This window comes from Gymnoscopelus microlampas, assembly GCF_963454915.1.
Source record: "Gymnoscopelus microlampas genome assembly, chromosome: 4".
Taxonomy (NCBI): Eukaryota; Metazoa; Chordata; class Actinopteri; order Myctophiformes; family Myctophidae; genus Gymnoscopelus; species Gymnoscopelus microlampas.
The window spans coordinates 2,703,403-2,720,798 of record NC_139941.1 but is presented as its reverse complement, the minus strand read 5'-3'; the positions used below and the strand labels follow the sequence as shown (position 1 = coordinate 2,720,798).

The 17,396-nt window shown below is 41.4% G+C and overlaps 1 protein-coding gene across 1 annotated transcript; it reads right to left on the bottom strand.

Annotated features, from left to right (window-relative positions):
* Positions 1-13,647: 13,647 nt before the first annotated feature.
* On the bottom strand, positions 13,648-14,600 carry LOC311043108 (uncharacterized protein). The gene is made up of 3 exons (XM_084054285.1): positions 14,446-14,600; positions 14,207-14,355; positions 13,648-13,841 (listed from the first exon to the last, which is right to left on the bottom strand). Exons 1-3 carry the CDS (start codon positions 14,583-14,585, stop codon positions 13,660-13,662), a joined length of 471 nt encoding a protein of 156 aa, XP_083910411.1. The 5' UTR covers positions 14,586-14,600; the 3' UTR covers positions 13,648-13,659.
* Positions 14,601-17,396: the final 2,796 nt, after the last annotated feature.

Below are 17,396 nucleotides of genomic sequence, written 5' to 3'. Positions count from 1 at the left end.
AGGAATGATGATAAATAGTTTTGTTGCGTTAAAATGGCTATTTCTGAGGATATCATGAAGCCTCGTTCCAATAAAGAAATGTAAAGGGTACTTTTTAACCTATTTAAACTTGACAAAGGGTCAAAAATGACCCTAACACAATGGAAGGGTTAAGTACAATACTTGAGTACATGCACTTAGTTACTTTCCACCACTGGTGATTTTACATGGTTAGAGTAACACAGTTTCACAAATGTAGTTGCGTTGATTCTCCACAGAGGGGTGCAAAAGTTTCTTTGCTAAATGTTGTACAAAGCATTCCTCATTTCAGAAGCAAAGGAACCCAAAGTTCTGCTTGTGGTGAGGCAGACTGTAGGGAAACAATACTGAGGCACTCCGTCTTCAGGTGAAGAAAATATATACATTTATTTTACAGATGAGCAAGGAAACAGCTTGGGTCTAGGGTCTCTCTTTATTTCAATCAGCATTTTGATCATCTGGATCTACTAAAATTGTTACTGGTTTGTATAGCATGCCATGTGTATTTCTATACGCATGGCACGGAAGGCAGAGCACAGCACACCAGCAATAGCAATAGCAGCAGAGGCAGCAGCAGTCCAGGGCTTCTAATGCCGCTCTGATCGTCAGTATTCTAGGATTTTAACTTATTTTATAATAATCATTTGCCTTAATTACTTGAAAATCCGCCTGGATACCACAATGAGAATCGTATGGAGCCAATTTATCAGCCCTAGCCTGTAGGCTATGGAACGTCAAACCAGGATGACTCATCTCTAAAATACATACTGAACGCTGTTCCAACTCAATAGGCCCAGTCTCTGGGCCTTGTTAGTAAGTCCCGTTTCTAGCCTGACCTCCAGTGTGTTCTATGTCCTGGTTTTGAGGCTAAGGCCTATTCTGGTTCCGACGCTAAGGCCTACTCTACGCTGTGGGCACCCGTTGGTGCCCTCGCCTGTATGTATTGCCCTGAGTCACTACCGGCCTAGGCCTGCCAGGCTGCCACAACATTACTACACGGACCCTTGCTTCACCTCTCCCCGTCATAATCACTTTTACTGGCCACAGTCTTTTCTTTCCTTCCTCAGCTACCACCACCATGTCATCACTTACCTTATCATCCGCCTGCGACAGCTGTCATCTTCTCAGAATCAGAATCAGAATCAGGTTTATTGTCACATCACAGGTTTACAAGGTAAAAAAGTGGGTGAAATTCGTTTTTGTACATCACTCCCATCGCAACGTTAGATTCCGTAGAAAGAAGAGTGGGGAGAGAGAAGAAGAAGAGGGGTAGGGGGCAAGTGGGAAGGAGATCAACAAGAGAACAATAGAAGGCCAAAAACAAGTTATCTACATATTTACAAAGTACCTGAGATAAGAGACAAACTAAGGTGCCTGAGCATAGCAGCAATGTATGTATACTGTGCATGATATACTTATAGACGCTAAGGTGCTTAGAGAGAAAAAGAGCGCAATAATAAAAAATAAAAAAATAAAAAAAGTTTGTGCGTTATACATGGGGATTAAGGTGCAGAGGGTCAGTGCGTGTTCACCTAAGGGTGGACTGACCCTGGTATAATCCGCAAGTAGCTCCATGAGGGAGAGCAACAAAAAGTAATCTTTAGCATTTTGACTAAAGCTTTTGCCACAAAGTGTACCGCTAAAGCCTTTCCTCTGTGTGTATCAACATGTGTTTCTTAAGATTAGCATTTTGACTAAAGCTTTTGTCACAAAACTGTACACCTGAAGGGTTTTTCCTCATAAGTCCAAGTCATTTCCTGGTATAATAATCCACAGGTGTGTTCAGGAAGAGCCAGAAAAGTCTGCAACCAGCTGGGCAGTGCCGCCTGTTGTCAGGCTGCTGAAAAGGGCTCATGCTTCATTCAGCATTCTGACAGCAGCCGGGTTAAAACTATTCCAGAACCTGGTGGTGGAACTCTTGATACTGCGGTAGGTCCCCTTGCCCGGTCGCGGTCGTTGTAGGGTTCTGAACAGTCTGTGACTTGGGTGGTACTTGTCCTTGATGATGCGTTTGGCTTTGACCACGCACCGCTTCTTGTACAGATCCTGAAGCACTGGGAGCTCGCTTGCCATTATTCGCTCTGCCGATCGCACTACTCGCTGTAGGTTGATCTTCTCTCGGGCAGTGCCGTACCAGGCCGTGATGCAGCCTGTTAGGACGCCTTCAACCGAACTGTTGTAGTACAGCTTGAGGATGCGCTGTCCTACTCCAAGCTTATTCAGGCGGCGGAGCCAGTACAGTCTCTGCTGAGCCTTTTTCTTCACGTGTGTGGTGTGCGTCTCCCATTTAAGGTCCTCCTCGATGTGTACTCCGAGGAACTTGAACTCGCTGACCCTTTCCACTGCAGCACCGTTGATGAGGATGGGCGCATGGTCTCTCCGCGGCCTCCTGAAGTCCACGATCAGTTCTTTGGTCTTGTCGACGTTGAGAGCGAGGTTGTTCTCCCGGCATCAGAGCGCCAGTGAGTTGATCTCATCTCTGTAGTCAGACTCGTCGTTGTTTACGATTCGGCCTATCACTGTCGTGTCGTCCGCGTACTTTATGATGGTGTTGGAGACATGTGTGGCTATGCAGTCATACGTGTACAGGGAGTAGAGGAGAGGGCTCAGCACGCATCCCTGGGGTGCTCCGGTGTTGAGGGTCAGGGGGTCAGATGTGATGCTACCCATTCTCACCACCTGATGTCGGTTGGACAGGAAGTCCTGTATCCAGTCACACATGCTTGGGTGTAGCCCTAGGTCTCTGAGCTTTTTGTCAAGTATTGCTGGGACAATGGTGTTGAATGCTGAGCTGTAGTCCACGAACATTATACGTACATATTTGTCCTTCAGCAGCTTGTTGTCCATGTCCATCTTCTAACGCAGAAGGTATCGGAGTTGGAAGGAAGAATATCCCTATTATACCAGATCAAGGACGACGAAATGATCATCAACTCCATGTTCACCACCATCTGCCATGACGACGTTGCTTCGATCCTCGAACCCGATTCACCCGACGCTGTGATCTCCGCTGGTCCCCACGTAGCCGGCTCGGTCGCTAACGGGGAGCTGGAAGCGACTGTCCCCGCCGAAATGGGGAGGCTGGTCCCGCTTGTTCCTGGCGCCAGGGCCATGCTGGACGCGACTGTACCGGGTGCAATACGTTAGTCCGACAGCGCATTCCTCCGACAGCGCAGTGCTCTGACATTAAACAGTAAACCCGAACCAAACCCGCACCCTAATCCTAACCGCACGCGGATGCCACATAGTCGGAGAAAAGGTCTGTCGGATTAACGCATGCCTCCCGACTGTACCAGCGGCGGTAGAACGGATGGTACCGAGTGCCCCGCGGCCGGATGCCTCTGTCCGGTGGGACCTCGAGGGTGCTAGGCCTAAGCTGGGACCGTCGTCCGACCTAGCTATGTAAAAGACACATATACGCTAGCTATGTAAAAGACACATATGACTTTGTAGAGAAAATCAAAAAAATAATAATGCCAAAAACAGCATTCTTATTTTCAATTGATATAGACAGCCTTTACACGAACATTGACACGGCAGCGGGCTTAAAAGCGGTGCAAGAAGTCTTCAACAAATATCCAGACCCTGGACGCCCGGATGAAGAACTTTTGCAACTTTTAAAGCTCAATCTGACCAAAAATGATTTCCAATTTAATAACAAATTCTACCTACAAATCAAAGGCACGGCCATGGGAAAACGGTTTGCACCGAGTTATGCAAATTTGTATATGGCCAATTGGGAACAAACAGCACTGGAAAAATGCACCCTAAAGCCAACACATTATTTTAGATACCTGGATGACATATTTGGGATTTGGGAACACTCCAGGGAGGCATTTGAGGATTTTATCAAAACCTTAAACACTCACCACGAATCCATCACAATCAAATATGTCACAGATCCAGAGAAAATAGATTTTTTGGACGTGTCGGTCTACAAAGGACCACTCTTCCACACTAATGGCAAATTAGACCTTAAAGTCTTTTTCAAAGAAACAGACACCCATGCATTATTACACAGATCGTCCTTCCACCCACAACACTGTTACACAGGGATTGTGAAATCACAACTCTTAAGATTTCACAGAATTTGCACACAAGAACAGGATTTTAAAATAGCTTGCAAAACACTCTTTACTGCCCTACGAGACAGAGGGTACACACGCACCTTCCTGAGGAAAGCCCAGAACACCTTCCTGGAGATCAAAGACAGATACCAGGGCCCACAATTGGCACTCGTAACCACTTATTCCTCACAAAGTAAACTGGCAAACACCAGAATAAAAAGAAATTTTCAGAACAGGGCAGACACACTATTAGAGGGTTGCAAAATAATCTCGGCCTATAGGAAAAACAAAAATCTCAAAGATTATTTAGTCCACAGCAATCTTAAAAGCTCCAACACACCAATTAAAAGAACACCAAACTATTTTGAGATGACCCAAATGGTGACCAACAGACAAACCAAAAGGGTTTTGGCATCACACAAAATATACAGGCTAACACCAAAAACTGTGTGTACCTAATCACTTGTAACAAGTGCAATCTACAATATGTAGGGGAAACAGGAAACAGCATTCTCACTAGAATAGCACAACACAGATATAATATTAACAATGGCAAAAAGACACACTTAGTAGTGGTTCAACATTTTATGTCACACGGCATAAAATCACTAAAAGTGACTGGATTGCAACACAATCCGAATTGGTCAATAGGACAGAGAAAATACAACGAAAAACAATGGATTAACAGGCTAAGCACAGCCTTCCCACAAGGGCTGAATATGGCCACCTCTTAAAACCTCAAATTTAGCCACTTGATAAAATAGAGCACTAGGTTGAATCAGTGAAGAATCCTACATTTTAAATCCCAAAAGCTAACCCTAACCCTAAACCCTAACCCTAACCTTAACCTCAGTGGAGGGTGATTAGGCGGGTGAACTCAGTGAAGGAGAATTATTAGGTTTAAAGAATCAGTGGAGACTTTTAAATCCTAAAGCCTTTACCTAAACCCTAAACCCTAACCCTAACCTGAGTGGAGGGTGATTAGGCAGGTGAACTCAGTGGAGGAGAATTATTAGGTGTAAAGAATTAGTGGAGACTTTTAAATCCTAAAGCCTTTGCCTAAACCCTAAACCCTAACCCTAACCTGAGTGGAGGGTGATTAGGCAGGTGAACTTAGTGGAACAGAACCATTAGGGGTTATCAAAGAGTGGGGACCACTTGAGGTAATCAAAGGGGAACGATTACTGAGTCAACTCAATTGGCACACCTCTCAACCCGTCGTATAAACCTAAAGTGCCCTTACTGGCAAACACAACTTCACACCCACAGGTGTAAAGGGAACTCCCCTCTATTAAGAACAGCCCACTCAACCCTTCAAAGGGAGGAAGGGGAGGGAAAATTAGAGCAATTAGAGAGATTACACCAAAATGAACTTTGCCTATCAATGCAAAGATATTTAGGACTTATAAAACTACAGGGATACAAAATAAATATAACTAAGTAGACCTAAAAGCAGTTAAAGTCAAAACCCAACTAACCTAAGATAAAATAGTTGGAACAGTCCCCAATGAATAGGTCCAGAATAGCTCACGTGAACCTATCCACTTATAAGAGATAGAATTAAACTAAAAGATTTAAATGGAAGAAAAACACAATTTAAATCCAGTTCAAACAAACTAAACTGTTTAAGAATATAGTAATCACAGCCAATTGGGATATATACACAGAAGGGAACTCAAAGTTATACTTTCCCTCAAATTAGACTTACACAATTCAGGGGAATTCAAAAAGATAAAGTTAACTAGAATTACAATAAATAAGGGTAACCTTTTGTATTTTAATTCTAGAAGTAAAATAAACATAACTTGAAAGTTAAACTGGAGCTCAGCAAGAAACATAACTCCCTAAAAATTGAAATGAATAAAAGTTAGGAACGGGATATTTAAATATAAAGAAGCTAAAGTGAAAAACTTAATTGGATACAAAACCAAACAGCCCATATAAGAGTAACTTAAAATAGAGATAAAATAAAAATAAATAGACAATAGGTAATAGACAAAGTAGGAGCTTTTAGAATCAACACTTTGGTATGCGGTCTAAAGTGGAAAGACTCAGGGATATGGACGCCCCTGCCATGCACAGCCTAGGGAACATACCATTCCCCAAAAAATAATCCACAATAGACCTTAGTCTTAGACATTCATTTAAACAAAGCAAAACCCTTAAAAACAGACTTTCTCTCAAATGGAGATGGCGAATGCAAAAATTCTTTAATCTGTTTTTTTATGTCAAGACGCCTTGACTGAAAACATTTTACTGAAGTCCCAGCGGAGAAGTCCTCCGCTAACCCTATCCTAACCGCACGCGGATGCCACATAGTCGGAGAAAAGGTCTGTCGGATTAACGCATGCCTCCCGACTGTACCAGCGGCGGTAGAACGGATGGTACCTAGTGCCCCGCGGCCGGATGCCTCTGTCCGGTGGGACCTCGAGGGTGCTAGGCCTAAGCTGGGACCGTCGTCTAGCTCCACACCGGTCCCCTGGACAAAAGTTGTTTGGTCCAAACATGACAGAAGATCTCGTCCCGGTTCTACCTCACCCCAAGCCCCCCTGCTCACTACAAGAAATACATTCTCTGTTCTGGACAATTCTGACTACCCCCCACTTAACGCCCACACTATCCCCCCAGTGATCCATGGCCCGCTGCCTGGTGGTGCGCCGTCGCCGTCACTCCACCGGGTGGACGAGCACCCCCCAGCCGCTGTCCATTGCACCCTCCGAGCCGACCGGGGCGCGATGGGTGGTGGCCCCCGCAGAAAATCGGGTTTCTCTAGCCAGAGAAATGACCGCCACAAACTACTGAGGGTGGCTGTCCAACGCCGATCGGAGGGTCCTTGTCCATCGCCCCCCCAGGCGCCTCCTGACGTAGCCGCTCCATTGCCCCGCTTTCCTCCATCCACGGCTATTATCGGCGATTCTATCATAAAGCATGTCCGATTCATCAATGCAATAGTCCACTGTTTTCCATGAATAACCACAACCAAACTCATCGAAAAAGTCCCCGAAATCCTGGCCTCTCTCCCGCTGTCCATCACAAAAATAATTGTCCACTCAGGAGCAAATGATCGACATTCTGAAATATCAAGGACGAGCTTTAAACGGCTCTCTGATCTTCTCAGCAGCTGTGGGAAGACCATTTATATTTCAGGTCCTCTGCCCACCATGCACGGCAATGTTCGCTTTAGCCGTTTACAGTCCCTCCACTACTGGCTTCAGTCTACATGTCACAGTCTCTCCCTAAACATTAGCTATATTCCCAATTTCTTTTTGTTTTGGGACCGTTCCTCTTTTTATATGCCACGGCCTACATCCAAATAAATGTGGAATCCAAATGCTTTCACTTAATCTGCGTCGCACTGTGGCTGAACAATCGCGACCACGTTATTGACTGTTTACACCACCTGACCAGTCTGTTTACACGGGGTGCATTTCTCCTTTCCGACATGTCGCCTTTCCGACGTTGACGAACCCTATACCTAACCCTAACCCTAACCCTAACCGCACGCGGAAGCCACTAGTCGGAGTGGTGAGATGTCGGAATGGAGAGTGAACACCGTTTACACGGCCGAGGTGACTACTTCCGGTTTCACTTGAATTACTTCCGGTTCACAACCAAAACAACCAAACTGTCTTGCTCACAACCACCCCAGCGCCCCCCTGTGGCCAGGTGGACTCATGAAATCCACTACTTTCCAAATCCCTACTGCAATCTCTATTAGAGATCATCCCCAATACTCAAATCGCACTGTTACAGCCTCTAATTTAATTCCAATTACGATTCAACCTATCATGACTGCCCCTACTCCTATTTCATCTATTCCATTGTCCCCAGAAGTTTTTAAAAATAGGAAAGGTCTAGGGATGATTCATTTAAATATTAGAAATGTTAATCTAAAAATGGACTATATTAAAATTCTAGTTCATCAGACTGATCCTGACCTACTTTTTAATTTTAATTTTGAGCGAATCATGGCTAAAAAAACATATAAATGATACAGCCATTGCCTTAACCGGATATAATTTATTTAGAATTGATAAGGCAAAACGAGGAGGGGGGGTGGTCATTTATGTTAAATCATATTTCTCTGTATCAATCTTAGACTCTGTGACACGGCCAAATTATTATGAACTGCTCGCTCTGAAGATTCCAATAGGGCCATCTCCTGTAGTCGTGGTAGGTGTTTATAGACCTCCTTCTGCTGTCTCGGATTCCATTCATGCCTTGGCAGGTTTAATATCCAAAATAAATACTTAGACAATGAATGTATCATTATGGGTGATCTTAACCAAAACTGGATTAATGCTACATCTGACAGCCTTAAAGAAATTTGCAGTAGCTTAAATCTAACCCAGCTGATAACTGAGACTACCAGACCAAATTTGAAGGACAATACCAAGGATACTGAAGAAATACACTCCTCAATGTCAATAATCAGTTTTTAATGACAGAGATGAAGAAGCCCTGCAGTAACAAACAAGCAGATAAAGACATAGGCTAATTACCAAATGCAAAAGTAAGTAGGCTATTCCTAAAGAAAAGGCAAACTAAATAAAGTAACAAAAACAAAATAGTTTCATATATAACTAAAGAAGACAAACTTGCAATAAACAGTGTACAGCCTCATATGTAAGAATAAAGAAGGCAAACTTACAATAATAAAGTGAACAACTTCCAAGCACAGTAACATGACATGTCTGTCTTTTCATGACGCTAACATAAACAATAATGGCTGCCTACTAACTCAGCCAGACAGTCAACCCAATGTAATGGAGTGGCTGGTGGCTGGCGGATCACCCTGCATCCCCCCCAGTCCGTAAAGCTATAAGCCATAATAGATTAAAGGGGCTACACCATGAATTAAAAAAATATATATTATATTTAAATATTGCCCCCTAATACGTTTTAAACAGGTTGTAAGCCTAAACAACATCCAGATATTTTTTTCTCACAATCTGACTGTCTGTCATTCCAAGCCTTTTCAGTTGCAATACCAAAACGTCCTATTTTGGGCAGAGGGGCGCTACTGAGCAATTCTGTCTGTCAATCATCACATTCCCCCGCCCCCGCCCCCGCCCTCCTCATCCCTTTTCCCCGCCTCCATTAGAATGCGGCCCGCCTCTCGCCCAAAACAGGAAGGAAGTCCTTGTTGCTGTGCATTTTAGCGTCCTGGTTTCATAGCAACAGGCTTTTTTTCTCCCCCATTTCTTGCTATGGCTGAAAATGCTCTTTTATTTGATCCAGTATCAGATGTAGACAATGATTCTGATTTAGTAAACTCTGACGACGACCCGACACCCGTGTTGAACGTTCGGCCTGCGAGACCACCGAGAGTAGTGGGCGATCTTTATGGCAGAACAACTTGGTAATGTAACATTCTAAACTACGTTGTTTACATGTAGGTTAGGTTGGTAATGGTAACGTGTTCTCCGTACCTATTTCCTTGCAAAACAAACGCTGTAGAAGTAAATGTAACGCTATCATTAGAAGTTATAAAGCATGCTGTTATCAGTATCCATAAATGGCTTTTCGAATTTACGCCTTATAATCAGAGTCACTTCAGTATTTCATAATGTTCATTTCGCCTAGTCTGCACTGCAGGCAACATGAGATTCAGTGTGTGATTAATTGCGCATGCATATGTTTGTATACAGTACACGCATAAGGCCACTATGTACTATAATGCATTGGTTCTCAAAGTGGTGTCCGGGGACCCCCAGGGGTACTTGAGGGGGTTCCAGGGGGTCCCCAGCTAAATGATGGACAGGAACCAAATGGACCCTTATGGGTGTGTAACTCTGAGAGTGTACAAATGGAACCAAATGGACCCTAACGGGTCCATTTGGTTCCATTTGTACACTCTCAGAATATGAATTGGGGTCCCAGAGGTATAAATGCCATTAAATGGGGGTCTGTAGCCTAATGCATGTTAAACTGGGGGGTTCTTGAAATTAAAACGGTTGAGAATCACTGCTAGAGATCCGTAAAAAGCTTCTCTTATGGGGGTCCCTGGCTTATCTTTTCAAATGGGGGTCCGCAGGCTAATAAGTGTCAATTTGGGGGTCCTTGACATGAAAAAGTTTGAGAACCACTGCTATAATGATCCTAATGTTTTGAGACTGATAGCCAATAGGCTTATTTTTTTCGCGTCAATCATTGCTTTGTTTGATATTTACTTTTGTCTTTATCATTTTGTGTTTTTTCCAAACTTTGTTTAATCATATATATTTTTATAGGTGCCAATGTGGTGATAACTGTCGAACTATGGCAACAGAGGAGGAATGCTACTGTTGCCAAGAAAATCCAAAGGTAATCATTTCTATTTACAGTAATTTAGGTTTCATTTAAAAATTTCAAAGAACATAAAATTAAACATATTCAATCTCCCATATAGGTCACAGCAATGATGGCACACCTCGCTCCCAGACCAGAATGCATGAAAGATCATCCTGGAATGGACCCCGTTTGTGTGAACGTGTATACATTACAGGAGGCAGCGAACGCCTACAGAGCAGATTATGGCCGAGTGCCAGTAAGACGTGGACGAGTGCATAGGTTGGTTTTTGTCATGTAAATATTAGTATCTTTATTACAGTGTCTGTTTTCCCACCTTTTGGAGCATACCATCCATGTTGTAAGGCAGGGGTCTTCAACAGGGGGGCCGGGACCCTAGGGGGTCCCCAGAGGTACAGGGGTGTGATAGGAACATGTTTTGACATGAACCACTTGAACCCCAGCATCACTATTCTGAGTGGGAAAATTAGCCATGAATAGAAGATCTACAAGCTCACATCACTAGGTGTTGTGAGCTTTACCTTTAGACATTTTATTGTTTGAACAAGATGTTTTGTATAGAGGTAAAACTAATACATTAAAAAATATTTATATTCTTCTCTCTCTCAGCCAAGGGGTCCTTTCCATTAAAATGTAGAAGACCCCTGTTCCAAGGGGAACCATATTAAAAATGATCCTAGCTCACAACACGTCACGTTCTGGGCTTGTACATCAGCTATATGTTGATACTACATATATAGGTGTATTTGCTGTACAGCCGTAGTTCTCAAAGTGGGGTCGGGTGACCCCCAGGGGTCCTTGAGGTGGTTCCAGGGCCAAATGACTGATAGTTAGGAATAGGACCAAAATGGACTGTAATTCAGAGACTGTACAAATGGAACCAAATGGACCCTGATGGGTCCATTTTATTCCATTTGTACACTCAGAGTTCTATGAACACTGATAAAATGGTATAAACTGGGGAACAAAATGACCGGGCCTCTCCATGGAGCACGACCGTGGATTTCTACTACACTACACTATACCACTATACTATATATACTGTATATTATATAAACATTCTTATATTATACCATTATATACTACATACACATTATTGCTGTACTATATTATACTATCATATATATCATACACTATTATATGTGCTACTATTGTTACTGTTACTACCTGCACTGTATCTCTTTCTGTCTCTCCTCTGTCTCTCCCTCTCTCTCTCCTCTTTCCCCCAACACGGTCGAGGCAGAAGGCCGCCACCCTGGAATTTAGGGTGTGCCTGACGTTTCTTCCAGTTAAGAGGGAGTTTTTCGTTGCCACAGTCGCAGAAATTGCTTGTTCAGGGTGGGATTGTCGGGTCTCTTCTCTACATGTAAAGTGTCTTGAGACAACTTGTTGTGATTTGACAATAAAATTGAATTGAATTGAATAATGAAATTGAATTGAATTGACCCTTGTGTCTGTAATTCAGAGAGTGTACAAATGGAACCCAATGGACCCTGATGGGTCCATTGGGTTCCATTTGTACACTCTCAGAGTTCAATGAACACTGATAAAATGGTATCAACTGGGGAATAAAATGGACCCTTGTGTCTGTAATTCAGAGAGTGTACAAATGGAACCAAATGGACCCATCAGGGTCCATTTGGTTCCATTTGTACACTCTCAGAGTTCAATGAACACTGATAAAATGGTATCAACTGGGGAATAAAATGGACCCTTGTGTCTGTAATTCAGAGTGTACAAATGGACCCTGATGGGTCCATTTGGTTCCATTTGTACACTCAGAGTTCTATGAACACTGATAAAATGTTATCAACTAGGGAACAAAATGGACCCTTGTGTCTGTAATTCAGAGACTGTACAAATGGAACCAAATGGACCCTGATGAGTCCATTTGGTTCCATTTGTACAGTGTCAGAGTTCAATTAACGCTGCTGAAATGTTATCAACGGGGGGTCCTTGGAATAGAAATGTTTTTAAAAATCATAAAGTGTACTTCCATAAAAATCGTCTATTTGGGGGTCCCTGACTTATCTTTTCAAATGGGGGGCCGTGGGCTAAAAAGTCTCAATGTAGGGGTCCTTGACATGAACATTTTTGAGATTAACTGCTGTACAGCATTGTTTCTCAAATCTTTTCGTGCCAAGGAACCCCCAATTCATATATATTGGCCGTGGAACACCATCTGAAAGTGTTGTAGTCAGGGAGCCCCAGAAGAGTTCTCTTTTTTAAAATAGAAAGTCAATCCAGAGGGCTATCATAATATGTATATATACACTTGCATGTAATCACAACAATATCATGTATAATATATTGTCTACTATATATATTATTATTTATCTCATCAGATTATGATGATAGTGATCAATAATCAAAGCAGTGATTATACTACTATATATATATTTTTTTGTATCAAATACAATCTATTCACATAAATAAATATAAATATAGAAATGTGTTCTCATGAAATTATTATATTGAATTGAGCAAAGACGTAATTTTAGTTTTTTAAAGAGTAAACATTTATTTGGGAATCAACTACACAAGTGGATACAAATGAAATTGTTCAATATTTCTGGCTACAAATAATCAAATAAAGAAATCCTTTACATCAGGGGTCTTCAACAGGGGGTCCGGGACCCCTAGGGGGTCCTCAGAGTTACTACAGGGGGTCCGCCAAATCTTTGTGATATGATTTCTTCTTTCTTTTTTTTTACATGAACCACTTGAACCCTAGCATCCCTTTTCTGAGGAGAACTTTAGCCAAAAATAGCCGATCTACAAGCTGACAACGCCTCGCGCTGCGTTGTGAGCTTGTAGATCGGCTATTTTTGGCAAAGAGTTATAGGTGTTGCGGGGGAAAAAGAGCAGCAAAAGTTGAATCTGAAACACAATTGTATACAATATAGAGGAGGGGGTCCCTGCTTCATCTCTCTCTCAGCTAGGGGGTCCTTGGCCTGAAAACGTTGAAGACCCCTGCTTTACATACAAGAAAAGCTTTGTAGTTTTATATTTAGCAGCTTTGTCATATCGGAAAGAGAAAAATGTGAGGATTCAGTGGCAAGCAACATATTTATTGTCTGGTCAGTACTCTTATAATGTAGTATTTGCATTTGACAAATTTTTATATTTCCTGTCAGACGTTTCAGATATTTGGCCTACAGACGTTTCATCAGCTGGGTCTTCAGAAAACTTGGGAGAGGGAACATTAAACCTCTTCCTTCATGTGTTGTCGCTTACATTCGCCAGGTCTTCCCAAATGACGTGGGTGACGCGTACGTGGGATTCATACGTCACGCCCTTGATTGAACCTGGACACATACTTGGCGATGACCTCCTCTCTATCTGGGCGCCGGTATTTTGCACACAGGTCCTCAGGAATCGGGATGGCCATCACCACGTCCAAGTATGGCTTTGGGTCATCCATGATCTTCTCAAAAATGAGGTCCATCAGGTCGGCCACATAACCTGTGTAATATTATATAAGTCATAAAAACTGTAGTTAGATTAATAATGTCACTTTATGTATATATATGTTTATTTTTTTGAAAAGCTGCTACAGTAAAGTGCAATTTTATGTTGGTGTGATTTGTTATTGAACATGCAGTGATTTTTTTTGAAAATGCTGCTACAGTGAAGTGCAATTTTATGTTGATGTGATTTGTGATTGAAAATGCTGTGTTTTTTGGGGAAAATGCTCTTACAGTGAACTTCAATTTTATGTTGGTGTGTTTTGTGATTGAAAATGCTGTGATTTTTTTGGAAAATGCTGATACAGTTAACTGTAACTTTTATTTGGTGTGATTTGATTATTGTGGAAATTACAAACTTACAGAACGTGGGATCTGGCTTGATTTTTTTAACTCTTGCTTCTCCTTTCCTGGCTTTTGGGTAGTGAAGCTTGTGGAGTGGGTGTCCATCCCGTCCGGTCCTTTGTGGCCTCTCAGAGTTTTCATTGTAATGCAGTCCAGACAAGTACATTCTGTCAGTACAGAAAATATACAAAATAAACATGAAAGTATACTGGAAAATGGGTGTTATAAATGTAGCTGTTCTGTAAAATTAATATTACCTGCAAAGCATTCCAAGATATTTGAACACCACGCTTTTTGGAGCAAAGCGAATCACAATGTTATGGTAGGACTCCAAGGAAGAAGTCTGGTGGTGTGGGCTCAATTTCTCCACGTCCTTCATTATCCTCTTGTTGCACATGATCTTTTCCAACCTGTTGAGAGCAGTACTATCTAAAAAAACATGATAAAAACAAATACATGTTTTATTTTAAATCAATCAAAATCAATAACAGATCTAAATAATATATTGTTGCTGGCATACTTTGTCATGATACAGTGTCACACAAAAGTAGGACAAATAGAAGAAAAAAAAAGGAAAATATGTGTTTCCTAAAGACAAGTTTTGAGGTTTTAATTATGCAAGTTGTGAATAGGAACCGTGAGAAATCAAATTTATAGATAGATGAGGTTTCTCCCGGACATCAAGAATATGTTATTATGGGCATTTTTGGCTGAAAATCTTGTAGATTATACAAACACACCTATTTCCAGATATTTCTTTAGGTCTGTGGACTGATGCTCTGGATGCAAGCACCTGGGGAATTCAGGTTCGTCAGCATGGATGTGTATATTGCAGACATGGTTGATGATAGCTCTCCATTTCGCTGCTCTCAAGTCACCGGTGGTAGATGTAGCTGCAGTCCAGTAAATGTGGTTTCTGATGCTTCGGATCCAAGGCCTTATTTTCACACAATCCTTGGTCTTTGCCAGGATCTCAAGTTTCTTTGTGATGCCTACATATTACAAAAGTCAAATAGATGAAAAAAAAATAAATAGATCTCTCTTTCTCTATACATCTAGATCTAGAGATAGAGATATATATATATATATATATATATATATATATATATATATATATATATATATATATATATATATATATATATATATATATATGTGTGTGCACATAGTAGTATTCAACATTTATTTTTAAAAGTGTTAATGACATACAGTGTTATCAAATTCTTACAAAAAAAGTCTTGGTGAAAAATACCTTTCTCAACATGCCAGACATCAAAGAAATGAGTGACCTTTTCGTCCTTCAAGTATTTCTGTATCTGTACGTGACGATCTGTCACAATGCAGTTGACCTTGACTTTGTGAAGTTTCAGAAATGCACGGCTTCTCACCAGACCTTCCTTCTCCATATGATAACTGCCTTCAACCTCGTTGCTCTGTCAAAGAAATCACATGCTTATAGTTTAGCTGTGCGATATATTTTATATACAATAAACCAGGGTTGTTCAACATTTTCTGGCCAAGGACCCCCTAGCTGAGAGAGATGAAGTAGGGACCCCCTCTATATAGTTTTGCTGCTCTTTTTTCCCTCTACACCTATAATTATTTCCAAAAAAAAGCCGATCTACAAGCTAGCAGATGTACAAGCTCACAACGCCTCGTGCTGCGAGGCGTTGTGAGCTTGTACATCTGCTAGCTTGTACATCTGCTTGGGTTCAAGTGATAAATGTAATTTTTTTTTATATATATATCACACAAAGATTTGACGGACCACCTGTTTTAACTCTGAAGACCCCCTAGGGGTCCCGGACCCCCTGTTGAAGACCCCTGCACTAAACATTATAAATATGGATATGGATAATATGGATTGAGACTCACCTGAACCAATTGAAGATCAATTATCTTGTTTTTTCCCAAGTCCATCATTGTGTAACTTCCGAATTTAGCACAATGGCCTTTGAAGGAAATTGTAATATTAGATGAAATTTTACTGTGGTAAAATTCCAATTATCCATCTGTATACACTTCATAGATAAATAAAAACAAATATTTTTACCGGGGCTGTCAGCTCGCATGTCCCCGCCAAGAATTCTTCCCCGCCTTGGCTGTGGCTCCTGTAGCATCTTCAACTGTGAATGTTTCCAGTAATGGACTACGGCTGGCTCAATGAAATGTTTAGCATGCCTTAGGAAGGTATTGTATGAATGCATCTGCAGGTTCATTGCATTAAAGACCTGTGTAAAGAAACAATTCAATACTAAATAAAAATCTAAAATGTTATTTCAAGATAAGCAAAAGCAAAGTCGTTAGACATTGATGAATATATTCAACGGCTGAGAAATTATATTTTGGATGTACCTGTTGAACTTTTGAAAAAGACGCTCCAGAGAGGTAGATTGCAGCAGAAAGGTTGACGTTGCCAGCTGGAGTATATCCATGTTCTGGCTGACTCGTCCACTTTTTCTCATACTTGCAATAAGTGCATTCATAGAGAACAGTTAGTAGTGTCCCTTTTTTTTTTTTTTGAATAGCCAATTGACCCTGGCACACTGTACAAGTCTGGAAAAATTCCATAATTTTGGACTCGTACACTATGAATTTTTCCTCTTTATGGGCTGGTGTTGATTGCACTTCTCTGTAAAAAAAAAAAAGGACATAAGGCGAGATGTTTAGACAACATGAAATGAATATTCACATGATTATAGCTTTTATTTACTTTAGAGCAGTATTTCTTTTTGATATTTATTTTGATATTCGCCAATAGCTGATATACAAGCTGATATTGTGGCAACAAGTGCCCATCTCTGACAGCATAGACACCATTTTTATGGTTGTATTCGATTAACCTACTGTATCTATAGCTGTATGAGACCACTGTCTGCATCTATATCCCACTATACCGAATCTAAACCGCTATACTGCATATATAGATGACTGTACTCCATCTATAGACCACATACATTGACCACTTTAGTTTATTTATAGACCACTATACTGCATCTCAACTCAACTCAATGTTTTTATTACGCACATTTATAATGACCAGGTCACCTAAGAATATAGTACAGGTTAAAACAAAAACAGGACACAAAACCAGTGGCGGGGGGTCCACAGATGCACTACAGTGGGCTACAGATGCACTAGAGTGGTCTACAGATGCACTAGAGTTGTCTACAGGTGCAATAGAGTGGTCTACATATGCACTGGAGTG

Excerpts from the sequence above, each read along its gene's own strand:
- LOC311043108 (XM_084054285.1), bottom strand. The coding sequence starts at position 14,585 with ATGTGCAACAAGAGGATAATGAAGGACGTGGAGAAATTGAGCCCACAC. Across the intron at positions 14,356-14,445 it reads TATCTTGGAATGCTTTGCAG|AATGTACTTGTCTGGACTGC; the intron begins GTAATATTAATT and ends CTGTACTGACAG. Across the intron at positions 13,842-14,206 it reads CAAGCCAGATCCCACGTTCT|GTTATGTGGCCGACCTGATG; the intron begins GTAAGTTTGTAA and ends AATATTACACAG.